Source organism: Carassius auratus, chromosome 49 (genome assembly GCF_003368295.1).
Source record: "Carassius auratus strain Wakin chromosome 49, ASM336829v1, whole genome shotgun sequence".
Classification (NCBI taxonomy): Eukaryota; Metazoa; Chordata; class Actinopteri; order Cypriniformes; family Cyprinidae; genus Carassius; species Carassius auratus.
The window spans coordinates 2,427,732-2,445,320 of NC_039291.1; the positions used below are offsets into that span (position 1 = coordinate 2,427,732).

The 17,589-nt window shown below is 36.8% G+C and overlaps 1 protein-coding gene across 1 annotated transcript in view; it reads left to right on the forward strand.

The window, feature by feature from the left end:
• Nucleotides 1-14,486, forward strand: part of LOC113066033 (phosphatidylinositol 3,4,5-trisphosphate-dependent Rac exchanger 2 protein-like) — a 103,721-nt gene extending 89,235 nt beyond the window's left edge. Inside the window, exons 36-37 of the mRNA XM_026237612.1 lie at nucleotides 12,682-12,748; nucleotides 13,684-14,486. Of these exons, the coding sequence (XP_026093397.1) occupies nucleotides 12,682-12,748; nucleotides 13,684-14,205 (589 nt within the window). The 3' untranslated portion in view covers nucleotides 14,206-14,486. The remainder of the gene's footprint in view (nucleotides 1-12,681; nucleotides 12,749-13,683) is intronic.
• The last annotated feature ends 3,103 nt before the right edge of the window (nucleotides 14,487-17,589 follow it).

Consider the following 17,589-nt stretch of genomic DNA (forward strand, 5'->3'; position numbering starts at 1 on the left):
ACAGGGAGCCTTCTGGTGTAATGTGGAGCAGATGTAAACTGAGAGAGCGGACAGAGACGAACGAGAGGATTGAGGAGGCAAAAAAGAGAAAAGAGAAAATGAGTCTTAGCACCCAAAGTGTAGGGTTACCAGATTTTCTTTTTAAGTACAGTCTTTGTCACACAACTGGAGTTGTACCACTTATGCTACACTTAAAAAAAAAAAAAATATATATATATATATATATATATATATATATATATATATATATATATATATATATATATATATATATATATTAGGGGTGTAACGGTTCACAAAATTCACGGTTCGGTTCGATACGATACACTGATGTCACGGTTCGGTTCGGTTCGATACGTTTTAGATACAGCAAAATGTAAAAACATCTCAACTTTTCAGAATGCCGCAAGCGCACCGCGGGTCATGTGACAAGAACCAACCAATCAGCTTCATCCTTTCCCGTAACAACGTTGAGAGCTCAGCCAAGATGAAGGAACAGCTGATCATAGTTGTATATGGATTGCAATTTTGAAATAAATTCAGTAGCAGAGCTACTGCAAGCGATTTTTAGAGCTGCAAATCCATTTATCCTTCGCTGAAATTTCCGCGTCTCATGGAGAGAGCACGTCATTGTTGCTTAGCGAAAACAGACGCCTCATGAGCGCTTCTGCCCAAGCGCTTTGGAAAGGAGGAGAAAGACGCGCTTAGCGTTTTCCATGCGTTTTTAGGCACGATATGTGAACGGCCCCTAAGGCGCTCGCTCACTCAGCACGCGCTGAAGGCTCGTTGCAAAATGTCTAATGCATTTAACAGACCAGAAATATAAGATCCTAAAATAACCAACAGGTCTGGTGTTTGGGTTGGATTCCCTGTAAGCTATAGTGTCTAAATGCTGCAGGGATAGTTTGCTGCGTGCATGTTTCTCCTTTTTTTCGTCTTTTCCCAGATAGTACTGACGCATATATCCCAGATATTCCCGCTGGTTTTTTTTTTTTTTTTTTTTGTAATCCCGCTGGTGTACTCTGTCATGTTGCAGATGCGACATACCATTGTTTTTTTATCCACCACTCTCTAGCCATCACCATTATAGCTTAAAGGGAATCCAAAGTGCACCCAAACACCAGACCTGTTGGTTATTGGAGGATCTTCTCATTTCTAGTCTGTTAAACGCATTGGCTATTTTGCAACGAGCCTTCAGCGCGTACTGAGTGAGCGAGCGCCTGCTGAGTAGCCTAACATAAACATATAAGATGGTGTTTTTTTCTTCTTCGGGAGTGTCAGGGGCGTTGCCTGTTACGTTGTTTGGGTTATTGGGCTACCTTGTTGAACGCATATCATTATATTTCTTTCTCTCTCTTTTTTTTTTTTTTTTTCAAATATAATTAATTACTCCAACGAACCGTTCGGTATACATAATGCGTACCGCGTACCGAACCGAAAGCGTCGTACCGAACGGTTCAATACGAATACGCGTATCGTTACACCCCTAATATATATATATATTATTAAATATTTATTAATACTAAATTATTTTTTTATGTTTGCATTTATTTATGTACTTGTCAGATCCAGTTTGATCCCCTTTTTGATAAAGGTCTATTTATGCTGTGTTCTGTACATATTTGGCCTTTGTAAATGATTGAAAGTATTGATTGGCTATTTTTCATTTTTAATTGTGTCACATTCTACTCACTGACAAGTACAATTGATATTATCAGGCCCCTTGCTAATGTTGGTAATTATTAGAATAAAAAGAATACAAAAAATGTCAGAATGTCTGGAGTCTGGGGGATAGAGAGAGGTCTGTGGACTGCTTATTATGGGGACTGCAGAGCGAACTCATGGAAATTTTAATAGTACAGTCATAACGTGAATGGAACGCTAAATAACGAACTATGTTTCTTATCATAAAAGTTAGACTGGAAGCTGGAGTTTGAGATGAGCTATAATGCCTAAAGAGAATTATCATTCTTATTTATTTCTGTTAGAAATATTAGTTATAGACAGTGTTGGGCAAATTACTCTGAAAATGTAGTCAAATTACTGAATACTGATGACTCCTTTTAAAAGTTCAAAAGTAACATTACTTAGTTACATTACTAGTTACATTACTTTTTCTCTATGAAATTTATGAAATCCCAGCATACACGCTCTCGATAAAAATGTATAAAATTTATTACATTTATTATTAAAGCATCAACATTCACAGAACACTGCTATTTTTAACTAAAGCAAGCGGCTACTGCATGCATGGTTTGGCAGAATGCAAGCAAAGAGCACTGCATTTATAATCTCTAAAAGACAACTCAGACAGTTCATGTAATCTCACAAATCTCTGTTATAACACAATAAATATATGCATAATTAAAATTTCATAATGTGTACAATTTGTGTGTTATAATGAGAGGAAACGTGAGCATGCAAATTTCAAACACGTGTTATAGCCTAAATAGAAACTCTGCATACACTTGCTCCTGCTATTCGTTTATATTTTATATTAGTTCATGTTGCTTTTATGCAATTGATTAATAACAATTTATTTGTTTTAGATATTTTATGGTTATCACTTTATAATAACTGCACATTATTAATCATTAATTAAGCATTAGTAAACAGATAATTCATAATTTATAAAGTATTAATAGACAGTAATAAGCAGTTTATGAATACAGATATAAATGCTTTATTCTTGATTTAAAAGCATATCTACAATGTGTTTAATAATTGTATTTTCATACTTTATTCATGATCAATTTATCATTTCTCAATGAAGTATAGCATTACTTACAAACCAGTTATTTAGGAGTTGCCAGTGTTTCATAAGATCACAAGAAATGTAGTAAATTCAGGTAGTTATAAAGCATTTAGTAGTGGTCAGTTAACTATTTATGTGAGCTTATCTAAAGTGAGTCTAGTTATGCCTTGTAAAGCATTTATTTATATTACATTTATTTATTTATATGTAAAGGATATTTAAAGGCTCAGTTATCTTCTAAACAAAAAACGGAAACAAACACAACACAGTGATACAGAACATATAAATATTAACAGCCTTTAAATCTCATTTGTAAAAGCTTTACAAGGCATAAATAGTCCTTTACTGTAGATGAGCTCACAAAAATATTTAACTAACAACTACATGTTTTATAAATACATGAATTAACCCTGAATTACAGTAGAAATACATGTTAATAAACCATTTATTAACACTATAAGTAACTATTACTATATGTCTGAATAAAAAGATGTATGAATGCACATTTAAATAGTTTATTAATCATTTACTTACAATTTCTAAGTGATCTTATGAACCACTGACAACTTCTTAATAACTGGTGTGTAAATAATGCTATACTTAATTTAGAAATGATAAATTGATCATTAATAAATTATGAAAAAACAATTATTAAATACATTATAGATATGCTTTTAAATCAGGTATAAAGCATTTATATCTGTATTGATAAACTGCTTATAAATGTCTATTAATGCTTTTTAAATGATGAATTAACTGTTTCCTAATGCTTAACAAATGATTAATAGCATGCAGTTATTATAAAGTGTTACCATTTTATGTTTAGATATTTAGTTATGTTTTAGGACTAGGTGAAGCAATCCCATTTTTTAAGACCTGAGGTATGAGTGGTGACGATGCATCCATCGGTGTAATTTCCTCACTGTGATGGTGGTTGAGTGGGATGAGAATACTCCTTTTACTGGAGTCCCATGAATCATTTTACTCTCCCGAATCCAGCACACAACTATCACCTATTATCTATGCACTCTGTTGCGTCGGGTATCGCTGGAGAAGGCCTCTGATCCACTGGCACTTGACTTGACAGTGCGTGTGCTACATCCTTTTTACAATCTCTAGATAATAAAACACTGCAATCTGTCAGCAAAGTAATGCAGCAGTACGTATAGAGACCTCGGCTTGTAACTGTACTCTAATTACTATTTTGAAAATTATAACGCGTTAGATTACTCTGTTAGTAAAAAAGTAATCAAATTACAGTAACGCGTTAGTAAATAACATGTTACTGCCCAACACTGGTTATAAATATATGTTGCTTTAGCATCATCATGATGAAACAGAGGCATATTTGCATTGAACCCAGATGAAACGTATTGTATATTGCTGTTGAAATGTGAAGTGCATTAGTTGTGACATGACTGTTGTTACTCATCAGAGTAAAGCCAGCAGATTGACTCAGCGGTCTTACCACAAAGACCCACCATCTGTCTTTACAAAAAAACATCTTAAGCATATGGCAGGATATATTTGGGCTATAATTTCAACTACACTGGAGTCTGTGTGTCCGTGTTTATATCTTTAAGGAGATCTTGAAGTCATGTATTATCTCCAGATCTTCTTTAAGTCAGCCTATAGAGCACAACGTGTCATAATCTGAAGACCACGCCCACTGTGGTGGAAAACAATACCATGCCCTCCATTGACTCTCTATTTACTATTTCTATTTGGTTGTGTTTATTTTTATTTATTTATTTTTTTTGGGGGGGGGGGTTGGTCAACAGCTTATAAAAACATAGTTGGGCATGGGCTATTTCTCTATACTGATGATGAGGTCACTGCAATCATCAAGAAATAAACCTGATCAGAAAAAAACATACACGTCAGGTCTCATGCAAATGGGAGTTTTGCAATTATGTGCCTTTCCGTTTAAATTAATATGCATTTAAGTATCAACGATTGACTATGATTTTAATATGCTTTTAGTTTCATCATTAAGTTTTGCTGTTGTCCGTTGCATTAAATTTATGTTGTTGCATTAAATGTATTTCATCTCTTTGGCTGCAGTGGCTATTTGGCTGAATTAACAAAAATAAATCTTTTTTTTTTTTAACCACCCTTTTAAAACATTACGGCAGAAATACAAACATATGGAGATGTTTATAAAATATCCTAAAACCGATATGTACTTACTTACATACACACTTCCGGTCAGAAATAATTATATATACATTTTCAATACTGATAAGAATGAGATATGTTTCAAGATCACTAAATCATCATTTTAGAATTATTTCTGAAGGATCATGTGATGAAGACTATGTAGCGGCTGCTGAAACTGTCTTGTTTGGCTAAAATATCTACCTTGTTCTTGTTTTAAGTACAAACAAAGCTTTTTATTCACAGTCATATATGTTTCATAGAGAGAGAGAGAGAGAGAGATAGAGATTACATGGCAGAAATAGCAAGATTGAGAATTGACAAAAGTGGTGGTTCAGAGCTGCTCCTTCATTAGTTGTAAATATGTCTTCATTTGTACTACATTCAAAACTACATTAGCTCATATTTGCAGCTTTTGAAAAAGCCCGTAGAGTTGATGTCAGCTCCACTTGTGTCTTTTTTTTCCCTTGGAAGCACATTTGGAGACAGCACAGTGCTCCATTTCATGTGGAATGGAAATTAAAATAGTTTGATTACAGTTGGCACATTTAATCAAATCCATATCTCATCTGGTAGTTTTGAAGCGTTTTCTAAGTCAAGTTTATGTCCAGTTCATGTCGAGTTCATCCTCAGTTTCCCTTTCATAAACAGTACTTCAAAGTGTGGAATCAAAACTGCTCTTAATACACCCAGTAAGTCACTAATACACTTGAGACCTTGATGTGGCATCAGATCTGTATGTGGTGACTGATTTTTCTGATGAGGAACAGCCAAAAAGAGCCAGCCAGCTTCTTTTAAGTCATTTGGGCTTCATTTCAAGCTCTGCGGATTGTTAGATTCATTCTACGAGCTTGTAGACTAAAAATACACTTGGTTTTTGATTGTTTTCCTAAACAAGGCGTTCACAGCTGATTTGAAATCTAAACTCCACATGCCCACAAGTTCTTTGTTTTTTGCTGAGTTATTGAAGTGCGACTTTTTTTTTTAGGTTCTCTGCGGTGCGAGTCATGTGGATGTGGTGGGTTTGATACAGATGGATAGCTCGTTCTTGTAGCACTCTAGACGAATGTTAGATTTCTGCAATGCGGGATGTGTGTTAGACAGCTGGATTAATGGCTGTACTTATCAGCTGGTAAAAACTCAACTCTTGGCTAATAACATGTCTAGAAGTTGGTGTAAAAGCTGAAATCAGTTGAGCGATCTGCTCTTAATGGGAAGACACCTAAACATGAGCTAAAATATATTTGTGTGTGTCTGTTAGAGTGCTTTTTGTGCCAGCTTGGAAAGAACCACCATGACATCATGTTTGTAAATCTGTAATTAGTTCAAGTTTGCTGAGGCCATGATTTGGGTCATGGTGGCAGTTGAGGCACAATGCTATTTGTAGATTTATTGGTCGACTTAAAGCCATGATGGCCTGGCAACCTGATAATGACCATGATGCAATGGTGAACTCAGAGAAACCCAATAAAAACAAACCACACTGGCAGAGGTCACAATATTAGCCAAATTAAATGTAAGACCATGGGTGTAAAATAATAATAAAAAAAGAAAGAAATAAAACAACGTTTTCTTTATTTTCATATAGGAAAATTGTAGATTCACACTGAAGGCATCAAAACTATGAATTAACACATGTGGAATTATATATGGAATTATATACATAACAAAAAAGTGTGAAACAACTGAAAATATGTCATATTGTAGGTTCTTCAAAGTAGCCACCTTTTGCTCTGATTACTGCTTTGCACACTCTTGGCATTCTCTTGATGAGCTTCAAGAGGTAGTCACCTGAAATGGTCTTCCAACAGTCTTGAAGGAGTTCCCCGAGAGATGCTTAGCACTTGTTGGCCCTTTTGCCTTCTGTCTGCGGTCCAGCTCACCCCTAAACCATCTCGATTGGGTTCAGGTCCGGTGACTGTGGAGGCCAGGTCATCTGGCGCAGCACCCCATCACTCTCCTTCTTGGTCAAATAGCCCTCGATGCCTTCAGTGTGACTCTACAATTTTCATAGTAATGAAAATAAAGAAAACTCTTTGAATGAGAAGGTGTGTCCAAACCCTTTGGTCTGTACTGTTATATATATATAAACACTATCATGGTCCCAGTGAAGCACACTGTATTCATGCATCAGTGTGTAATCATGCCTGAAGACCCAAAAGCACACTGGGATTGGGTAATGCTTGTGAAATACTGTAGGGCCAAAAGTGATGTTTTTTTTAGGGTTTAAGATGAAACGGTGGCTGCAATTTGCTTTTAGACTCAGAGAACAGAGGTGCTGCGAGATTGGCCCATCCTTGGATCCTTTCCAGCATTTCCATTAAAGTCTCTCACAAGAGCCCATGGAGAGAAAACACAGGCCATCAGTTACTGCTCAGTGTGCCTTAAAGTAAAGACCAATGCTGAGTTACGACTCCTACAGGATGGTCCCACATTCACCACACACAGACCAGTACAGCAGATCACATTCTAATATAGATAACACTGTCCTCTGTTTTAATGGATTACATTTGCCTGCATGAATAGCTGCCTTTAATCGCAGTAAGCCCACCAGAACCAGAAATCATTTTCACAGTACAGGGGGTTTTGTTGTTATGCACTACCTTTGATAACATTTTACGGCACTTGACTCTAAGCAATGTCACCACAGGCTTCGATCATAAACTTTCAACTGCCATGCAGAAAAAGGAATTGAGGAATGGTCATTGAACCAATTGTGGACCAGAGCAGCACGATGGAAACTTACATTATCCCAAATTACAACATACTGAGGCTGCTCGGCCCATCCTGGATCTCTTGCTTCATGCTGGAACCATAAAGATGCTTAAGGAAATCCACGAGATGTTGTGTGTTGTAAGGGCCCAAGGTAGCATGATGGTGGAGAACCCCATGGTGACTGATGACAGCGCACAGTGTCACATTGCCCCCATGCTGGCCAGGGACCTCCACAATGGCACACCATCCAATAATGTTCTGCCCCCTACTCCTCCTTTTAGTTATATTACTGTAAACCCAGCCATTCATGCAGATTGTCTCTGCCATCAAACTTGAACATGTTCTGCGAAAACATGTTTTGAATACAGTACATGTGTTCAGTAAGCAATAAGAATCACTTTACCTGTAAGAGTACATTATCAAATCACAGCACTACAGTAAATTATTATTATTAGTGAGTTAAACGTAATACTTGCACATAATACACTCGCTGATTCTTGACCTGCTCTGAACTCCTTCCAAAAGTCACCCTATGTACTTGATTCATTCAAAGTCTGTTACGATGCAGGATTTAGTCAATTGTAGAAATACGTATAAGATCAAATGAAGGCATGTTGATCTTCAATAATTATTCTCTGAATTTCATGAAATCTAATTGCATTATAAGAAATGGCCATACGTTTTCTGCCTCCCCAGGCAGTCACCTCTCAGTTCTGCAAAAATACAGTAGGCTACATATAAGAACAACTAATACTGAGCAACAAATCAATTTGACAGTTATGAGCTAAGGATGTACAGCATTTTATACAGTACTGTACACAAAATAAAAATTAAGTTTTCTTAATTTCTAAATTATTAGATTACTGCACAGTGTCGTTGACAAATATCAGGTACCTGTTTTCTTCTCTAAACGTTTGAATGATATATGCGACTGTGATTCATTTCCCATTTGGCTGAACTCGTTGGCAAGCTTCCCTCGTGGTCATCCCATACACAAGAACATGGTCAACTACTGTTGCCCATATTTAGTCAGGAACAAGTGTTCTTTGGCCCCTTTCCCCTTTTGTCTCCAACCTCTTTCTGCTCTTGGGGTCCATTTTCCAAAGCAAATAATCACCTGTGGCCATTTTTATATTATCTGGGATTCTGATGGGTGTGTCATTGGTGTGTTAGCAATTGAGAAAAACTGTAATTTCATTGGACCCCACTGATCAAGACAACAAGGACAACAAGCATGCAGATGAGCTTCCCTGAGATGGTTTCTGACAGTTTGTGCAGAAATTATTTTGTTATGCAAACCGATTGTTGCAGCAACTGTCTGGGTGGCTGGTCTCAGATGATCTTGGAGGTGAAGATGCTGGATGTGGAGGTCCTGGGCTGGTGTGGTTACATGTGGTCTGCAGTTGTGAGGCCGGTTCGATGTACTGCCAAATTCTTTGAAACATCTTTGGAGACAGCTTATGGTAGAGAAATGAACATTCAATTCACAGACAACAGCTCTGGTGGACATTCCTGCAGTCAGCATGCCAATTGCACGCTCCCTCAAAACTTACGACATCTGTGGCATTGTGCTGTGTGATAAAACTGCACATTTTAGAGTGGCCTTTTATTGTAGCCAGCCTAAGGCACACCTGTGCAATAATCATGCTGTCTTATCAGCATTTCGATATGCCACACCTGTGAGGTGGATGGATTATCTCAGCAAAGAAGTGCTCACTAACACAGATTTAGACAGATTTGTGAATACTATTTGAGAGAAATAGGCCTTTTGTGTACAGAGAAAAAGTCTTAGATCTTTGAGTTCAGCTCATGAAAAATGGGGATAAAAACAAAAGTGTTCAATTTATAATTGTGTTCAGTGTATTTCAAAATATGTGGCATGTACAGTACAATTGTATTCATTTTAATATACTGAAGTAACATAAAACTGTCAAATTAATGTAAAAAATGTAGGATGGTATTTTGTGGGAACATCTCTCACCCCTACATGTACCTTCATACACACCCCCTGTCAGTGCAGTGTTCTCAGTAGTGAAGTGTTGGCATGAGTTGGTGTCTCTGCCGTGAAACTGAACAGCGGATGGGTGATTGATCTAGTAACATAAATCGTCAGCTTCATCTGGTGCTGCTTGAGCCTGCCAGACTTGGATGTTTGGTTTTGTGATGCGTTGAGGACCGTTCTGCCCGTCTGGTGTGTGGTACTTTGAGTGGCACAGCAGGCTATTATTTTAAATCAGTGGACTCTTTAGTCAAAGTCTGAACTGAGAGGCACACTACATCAAACTGTACTGGTGCAGAAAAATCAGGTCGTGATTCACAGTGACTTAAAGGAACAGTTCACACCATTTCTTTTGTGTGAAAAAAAAGTTTGTTTCTTGATTGAAACAGATTTGGAGAAATTTTGCATTACTTCACCTGCTCACAAACTGATCAACAATCAATTAACAGATTGTGATTAACAGATATTATCATTTATTTTTCCACTGGAGCAAGCTTGATTTCAAGTCACAAGACAAATGTATGTAATTAATAACTTACCCTAATGTTGTTTCAAACCCTTTAGACCTCCGTTTATCTTTGGGACACAGTTTAAGATATTTAAGATTTAGTCCGATAGCCTTAAGTCCCTCCATTGAAAGTGTGTGTACAGTATACTGTCCATGTCCAGAAAGGTAAGAAAAACATCTTCAAAGTAGTCCATGTGACATCAGAGGGTCAGTTAGAATTTTTTGAAGCATCGAAAATACATTTTGGTCCAAAAATAGCAAAAATGACGACTTTATTCAGCATTGTCTTCTTTTCCGTGTCTGTTGTTTGAGAGATTTCAAAACAAAGCGGTCTGGATATCAGGTTTGCGAACGAATCATTCAGTTCACCAAATCGAACTGAATCATTTTAAACGTTTCACATCTCTAATACACATTAATCCACAAATGACTTAAGATGTCAACTTTTTTATTGTGGCTGACACTCCCTCTGAGTTCAAACAAACCAATATCCTGGAGTAATTCATGTACTCAAACAGTACACTGACTGAACTGCTGTGAAGAGAAAAACTGAAGATGAACACCGAGGTTTTACGGGTTTGAATCAACATGAGGGTAAGTTATTAATTACATAATTTTGCTATCTGGGTGAACTAACCCTTTAAATGATAATCTGTGCTCTTGTCCATCAGTTAAGGATAATTGTGATGTTTTTATCAGATGGTTGAACGGCACCCATTCACAGCTGAGGATCTATTAGTGAGCAAGTGATGTAATGCAAAATTTCTCCAAATCTGTTATGATGAAGAAACAACTAATCTAAAGTACATCTTGGACATTTTAGTCAACTTTTACTGGCATAGCACAACTTTGTTCTTTATTACCCCCTCATAATAAACTGTGTTTAGAATAATATGTGGCTAATACTTTTCTCTCATAAAGAGTCCTCGATAGATTTCATTCAAACTTAGTGTGGCCCTGGGTTACCTAGCACTTTTAAAATCCTGCTCTGATGTGGCCAGGCAAGGACATCTTTGGAGACTTTGCTGATGGATGTGGCCATGGCTTACTCTGAGACTTTAGGCCATCTGCAAGAAGGGTGACATGGACTTCAGAGGCTGGAACTTCACATAAATGATCAAGCAGCCGGCACAGAACTGGTGGATTGTGAAGGTCTTGTGTCGGCAGTCTGCGAGGCATTTATCTTCTTGACTGAATTTACAGAGTTCAATTTCTTTTTGCCTCATCTCCTTCTCTCTGTTTTTTTCTTTTCAACACTATGTTGTAGTCAGGGTCAGTAAATATCAGAAATATATACTATATATGTGTGTGTGTGTGTGTGTGTGTGTGTGTGTGTGTGTGTGTGTGTGTGTGTGTGTGTGTGTGTATACTAGAAAGGTTTAATCATATCTTCTCACTGCTTTACAAATAAATATAATAAAATGTACATTTAAATGGGATATTAATAAAAATAATCATAATAATGCTAATACTTACTAATATTTACAAAGCCATTCAAAAGTTTGGTAATGAAACTAGTATACCATGATCACATACATTCCTTTGTATTACAGAGCATTGCAATGCACTTTGTAACGAATGTTGGGTGCTTTTGTAAATCAGTGGAATTAGTGTTTAAAGATCTTAGTGCTTTAAGCTGATGGCCTCAGGATGTTTCTAAAAAACTTTGCTTAATGCTTTCCATTACACTTACGTGAGTAGGATCTTTTGATGGCAGCTTATGATTCGTTTATTTCTTTGAGAGAGAGAATACCTGAGTCTGCGTTTGTAAACATCATTTGACTGTATTAATAGTCTCTAATAGTGCCACACTTCTAGTTTCACATTTCCTTATAATTTGCTCCAATCAGTCAAGGATTAATATCGTTGACTATTTAACAATAATATTAATGTTGCGTCAAATGAGAATATTATCATGATAAATTTCTCCCCGGCTGGATGCAGATGGCAGATTAATTTACCTGACAATAAACATGTGCTTCAATATGCCAGAGAACCAGCACTACAAAATAGGCAGGATTTTGCATATTTACAATAAAAGGGTGATAATTACTAACAAACTGGGCTATTCTGCACATACCATATACTATATATAAACAAAATAAAATAATATTAAATAAAAAAATGATAATTATTAATATAGAAATAATTTCAAATAAATAATAAAACAATTATGCTTTTAGTTTATTATTATTATAATTTTTTTATTATTATTATTTTTTTCATATTCGTATTGACCAGAATACGGTCACATTCATTCTCTTTCAACTACTTTACTGCCACCTATGTCCGTTATGGTTACTGCAGGCAGTAATTGACATCTGGAATGAATCCCAGAGTACTGTTGATATGTGTTGTTTCAAAATAGAGTTCCCAGTTGCTTTGTTTGTAGAATAAAGAATTCTTGCAACCAGCTGTTTTTTTATGTAAATTAAATCCAAAATTATATTTTACAGGACATCACATGTAACTTGTATATATAATCATTGGTCTTTGAATGTTCATTGCTTACACTAATACCTGTATGTCTGTATTAATCATCCGTAGGGCCTTTTATCTGGATAAATCGAACCTTTACCACAGCTCGGCTCCCAAAGCAGCCTTCATAGACAAGGTATGTGCTATCACTTACTATAGGATCTGAAGGGACTTGTGGGAAGTCTGTGTTTACGGCAGTGAAGCTAGTTATTTATTGAATGCATTTATTGATTCTAAATTATGAAAAAAAGGAACCTGCTGAGTTAATTACATTCATGTCATTCCAAACCCAGATGTTTTTATATTTTGAGTGAACATAACAAAAGGTGAATTTTCAAAAATCTTCAGAGTCACTCAACAGTTCAATCGAGAATGATTTGTGAGTCAGTGAGTTGAATCCTAGAAACAAATCAGTCCAGTTTGCTAATTATTTGTTCCTTTGAGTCAATTCTTTTAAATAAACCAGTTGACAAATCAGTTCGCAAGCTAGACTGAATGATTAATTAAGGAATCGGACTGATTCGTTTTTCGAGTTCAACTCACTGACTAAATGATCCATTCACAAAAGTTCACGTCAAGTCAAGAAGCTCACTTGAAAAGATTTCATGGCAGCATATTACTTGAATTATAGAACACAAATCAGCTGAACCTCTTATTTATTTATTTGTTTTTAGTTTTTTTATTTAGTTTGTTCTTCATTCATTTATTTTTGCTTGGTCACTATGAACTGTCATTGTATGGTAAAGCATTCCAGACGATTTTCACGGATGAAGGCAAATTATATGTACTTTTAAAAATAAATGCTCTTGTTCTACGAAGTAACTTGAACATCAATGGAACCTTTGCATTGCACAAAAGGTACATAAAAGGGTCTTTGGATTATTAAATGTTCCTTGTATTAAGAAAAAATTGGTTCTTCTGTGCTATCGCTGTGAAACTCTTCTACTGGAACTTTGATTTTTCAGACCGTGGGTTTGGAACATCAGAGTGTGGTGAGAGAGTTATCCTTTTTGGTTGAACTATTCCTTTGACATGTAATGTTATTGTAATGTTATTCTTTGTCTTTTGTAGCTGATGCGTCCTCTGAATGCTCTGGATGAGTTGTACAGACTGATGGAAAGTTTTATCTCGTGTCGGCGGACGGCTGCGTGCCATTTCACAGCCTGTGGAGCGTCTGGAGTCGGGCTGCTCACCGTGGCCTCGGAGCTTTGCAGCCGCCTGGGAGCATGTCACATCGTCATGTGTAACAGCGGAGTACACCGGTCAGCCTGGGTTACACACACATACACTCACACTCCTCCTTTCCCTTCTGTCCGACAGGCATCAGGCATTCTCCAAGGACGCTGTCTAAGTGGAACGCTTCTGTTTTTCCCTCCCCTATCCTTTTTCCTTTCTGTCTGTAGCTCGGAGCAATTTACTTCCTGTCACTTATGTCCTTTATCCTGTTTTCCTCTCTGCAGCCTCAATCTTTCTTCAGTTTTGGCTGGGTTTTTGGGGGGTTTATGTCAATTGTTCTGTTGCAGTCTTTCTCTTTTCTGTCTCTCCTCATCATACAATCTAATATTCAATTTCCTCTTTTGTATGAATATGTAATAATCCTCATTACATGCTCATTTATCATTCCATAAATACACCTTTCTCTGCACTAATCATTCATCCAAAGCGATTATGAATATTCTGCATCTCAGATCTACATTTAGAAGGTCTCACTTAATCTTTTCAGAGATGGTCCAGACAGCTCTTTTTCTCTAAGGGCTGATTTGTGATCTTGATCTCAAATGAGGGGACACATTTTATTAAATTCAAGACCAATTTTAGTATCACCCAGAGGTGATGTACTTACTTCCTGAAGTCAGCAGTTCAAGTTCTTTTGTTAGTCATTTACTAGTCTGGGTGTGGTATTATATTTTTTAATGTTTCTTTAATTTTAATTCTCTCACTCGGGCGTAGGCTGCATTTATTTGATCAAAATACTTATTACAATTCATATTATTACAATTTAAAATATTTTTCTATTTCAGTATATTTAGGGCCCGAGCACCGATGGTGTGAGGACCCTCTTGGAATTGCTCCGTTTATTATTATTATTAGGGCCCGAGCACCGATGGTGTGAGGACCCTCTTGGAATTGCTCCGTTTATTATTATTATTAGGGCCCGAGCACCGATGGTGTGAGGACCCTATTGGAATTGCTTCGTTTATTATTAGGGCTCAAGCCCAAAGGGCGAGAGGCCTATTGTTTTCCTTAGGATTATTTTTTATTATTATTATTATTATTATTATTATTTTTTTCCAACGTCTCGGGGGCTTTTGGGGCCCTTAACGTGCTTAAAAAGTCTTGAAAATTGGCACACAGATTGGAACCTGCGGCCATTAGGGCCGGGCAGAGACTGATACACGGGCGTGGCACAGGGGCTCTACAGCGCCCCCTGGAATATGGAGGGCCATATATCATACATTCTTGCTCGTAGACGTATGAAACTCGGTACACATATAAATCTCATCAATCCAAACAACTTTTGTATTGCATATCATAGGCTCCGCCCAACAGGAAGTTGGCTATTTAGGGTTTAGTATTCAAATTTTTCGTCAAAGTTGTGGGGGCTTTGGGGGTCCTTAACATACTCAAAAACTCTTGAAAATTTGTGCACACTTTGGAATCTGTGGCCTTTAGGAGCCTGCAGAGGCTGGGACCCGGGCGTGGCACAGGGGCTCTACGGCGCCCCCTGGAACACAGTCAGAAATGTTGATGTATAGCTCACACATACTTGCACATATTCATATGAAACTCAGTACACATATAGATCTCATCGTGCCGAACAACTTTCGTATTGCATGTCATAGGCTCCACCCAACAGGAAGTCAGCTATTTAGAGTTATGTAAAAAGCGCATGCTCTGGAATTTGAAATACTTGTCATAGGTTTTTTTCTCGATTGCCGCCAAACTCGGTCAACATGATCTCAAGACACTGGGGATGAAAAATTGCCAGGGGATTTTTGATATCTCGAACGGTTTGCTCGTGGCGAGGCGTTGAAATTATGGCGAGAAATTAGAAACAGGAAGTGTCTAATACCATCCACATACATTTCCTGATTTTAATCAAACTTCATCAGATTATTCGTTGTATGATGTCGATCGCATATATGTGACTATTAGGAGTCAAAGTTATAGCGCCACCAACTGGCAGAAGGAAGTGTGTCATTTTCAAAATGATTTGAATTCAGCATCTTATTATTACTCGATTTGCTTCAAACTTCATCAGAATAATGTTAAAACACAGCTGATATAAATCTGCAAGGGGGATATTGATATCTAAAAAATTGTTGCCGTGGCAACATGTCAAACTGGAATACTTCTCAGGTGATTTTGAGGCATATAACATGCTTAGAATTTCATCAAACTCAGAACACATATCAGTATTAGTGACAGCTAGACACTGGCAAAAGTTCATAAGAGGGCGTGGAATAGGCACTCTATAGCGCCACCTTTTGTCAAAAGTGGGGGGGTTAGTTTTAGCTACAGACACCAAACTCAGTACAAAAATTGTTCTTATCAAGACGGACAACTTTCTAATTCACAGTCATCAGCTACGACCAACAGGAAGTCAGCTATTTTGATTTGAATGTGGATTATTTTTTACATTTAGCCGTGAATTAATGCATACTGCTCAGAGGAGAGTAACACTATACACACCAAACTTGGTCTACATTTTGAAAAAACATTGAGGAACTTAAATTGTGAATGGGTTTTGGATAGCTTGGATGGTTTTGTCGTGGTGATTTTTTAAAATGACAATAAAGATGGAATTATTAATTTTCCTGCATTTTTAAATTCCAAACACTTCAAAACCTTTTTTCATACAGAAAAAAAAGTTATTCTGAGTAAATATGCATAGTTTCATGACTTTACAACACTGTATGGATAACAGAAAATTAAAAAACTGTCAGACATCTCATCTCACTCTGTCCATCTGTTTGAGTGTGTGTGCTTAGACTTCCATTGTCTGACAGAAATAGCGCCCCTACAGGTTCAGTTACCGGACTAAAAAAGGGAGGAGACTGTCTTTTGGTTTCGATTTTAAATCGGTTAAAATACAAATAAATACTTGGATTTAATTCACAGTGACAAGCTAAACCAACATATATGATTATTATCAGGTCAGGGCTCATTAATAATTGATGTGTGGTCAGTGATACGTGAGAAACACGAGAGATGAATCACCGCTCTGAGCAGGAGCGTGTGGAATGATGAGCTCAGAAAAAACGAGTTTATTCTTGTTTTATAGCTATTAAAAATAAAGTATTGCAGCGATATCACACAATTCACCAATTAGAGCACACCAATAGCTAAATTAAGATGTTTTTGAACTGTTTGTGTGAAAATGAAATATTTGCGGCTGCCTACTGAAATCACTGCCTCCGATCAGCGCGCACAGTGTCTCAGAGCTCAAAACAAACGAATTTATTCTTGTTTAAGAGCTTTTTAAAATAAATTATTGCCATAAATGCACACAATACATCCATTATAACACAACACGAGCTAAATGCAGGTGTTTGTGACCCGTTTAAGTGTGCAAGACTATTTGAAAGCGCGAATGGCAGAATAACATATATCTCTCGAGCTGCAGGATTCTGCCTTTCGTCGTAAGAACGAACACATCACGGACAAGATTATTTCAAAATACATAATAGCTTGGCTAATATAAACGAAAACAGCCACGTGAACATAAACTGTTGAGAATTAAATCTGAAGTGGATCAACTGGATTTTAATATTAAGTGATACATATACCAGCTGCTTCTGTCTTCAATTTTAATCTATATAAAAAAATTAAACTCATTCATCTTGGCTGCTTTTTTAATGTGTGTACGTATTTATTTATTATTTTGCTCTAACAAGACTTAATCTATATTTAATTAAATCAATTACATTTTATTTGACATTTGATTTGTCCATTTCTGCATCTAAACGCCTAAAA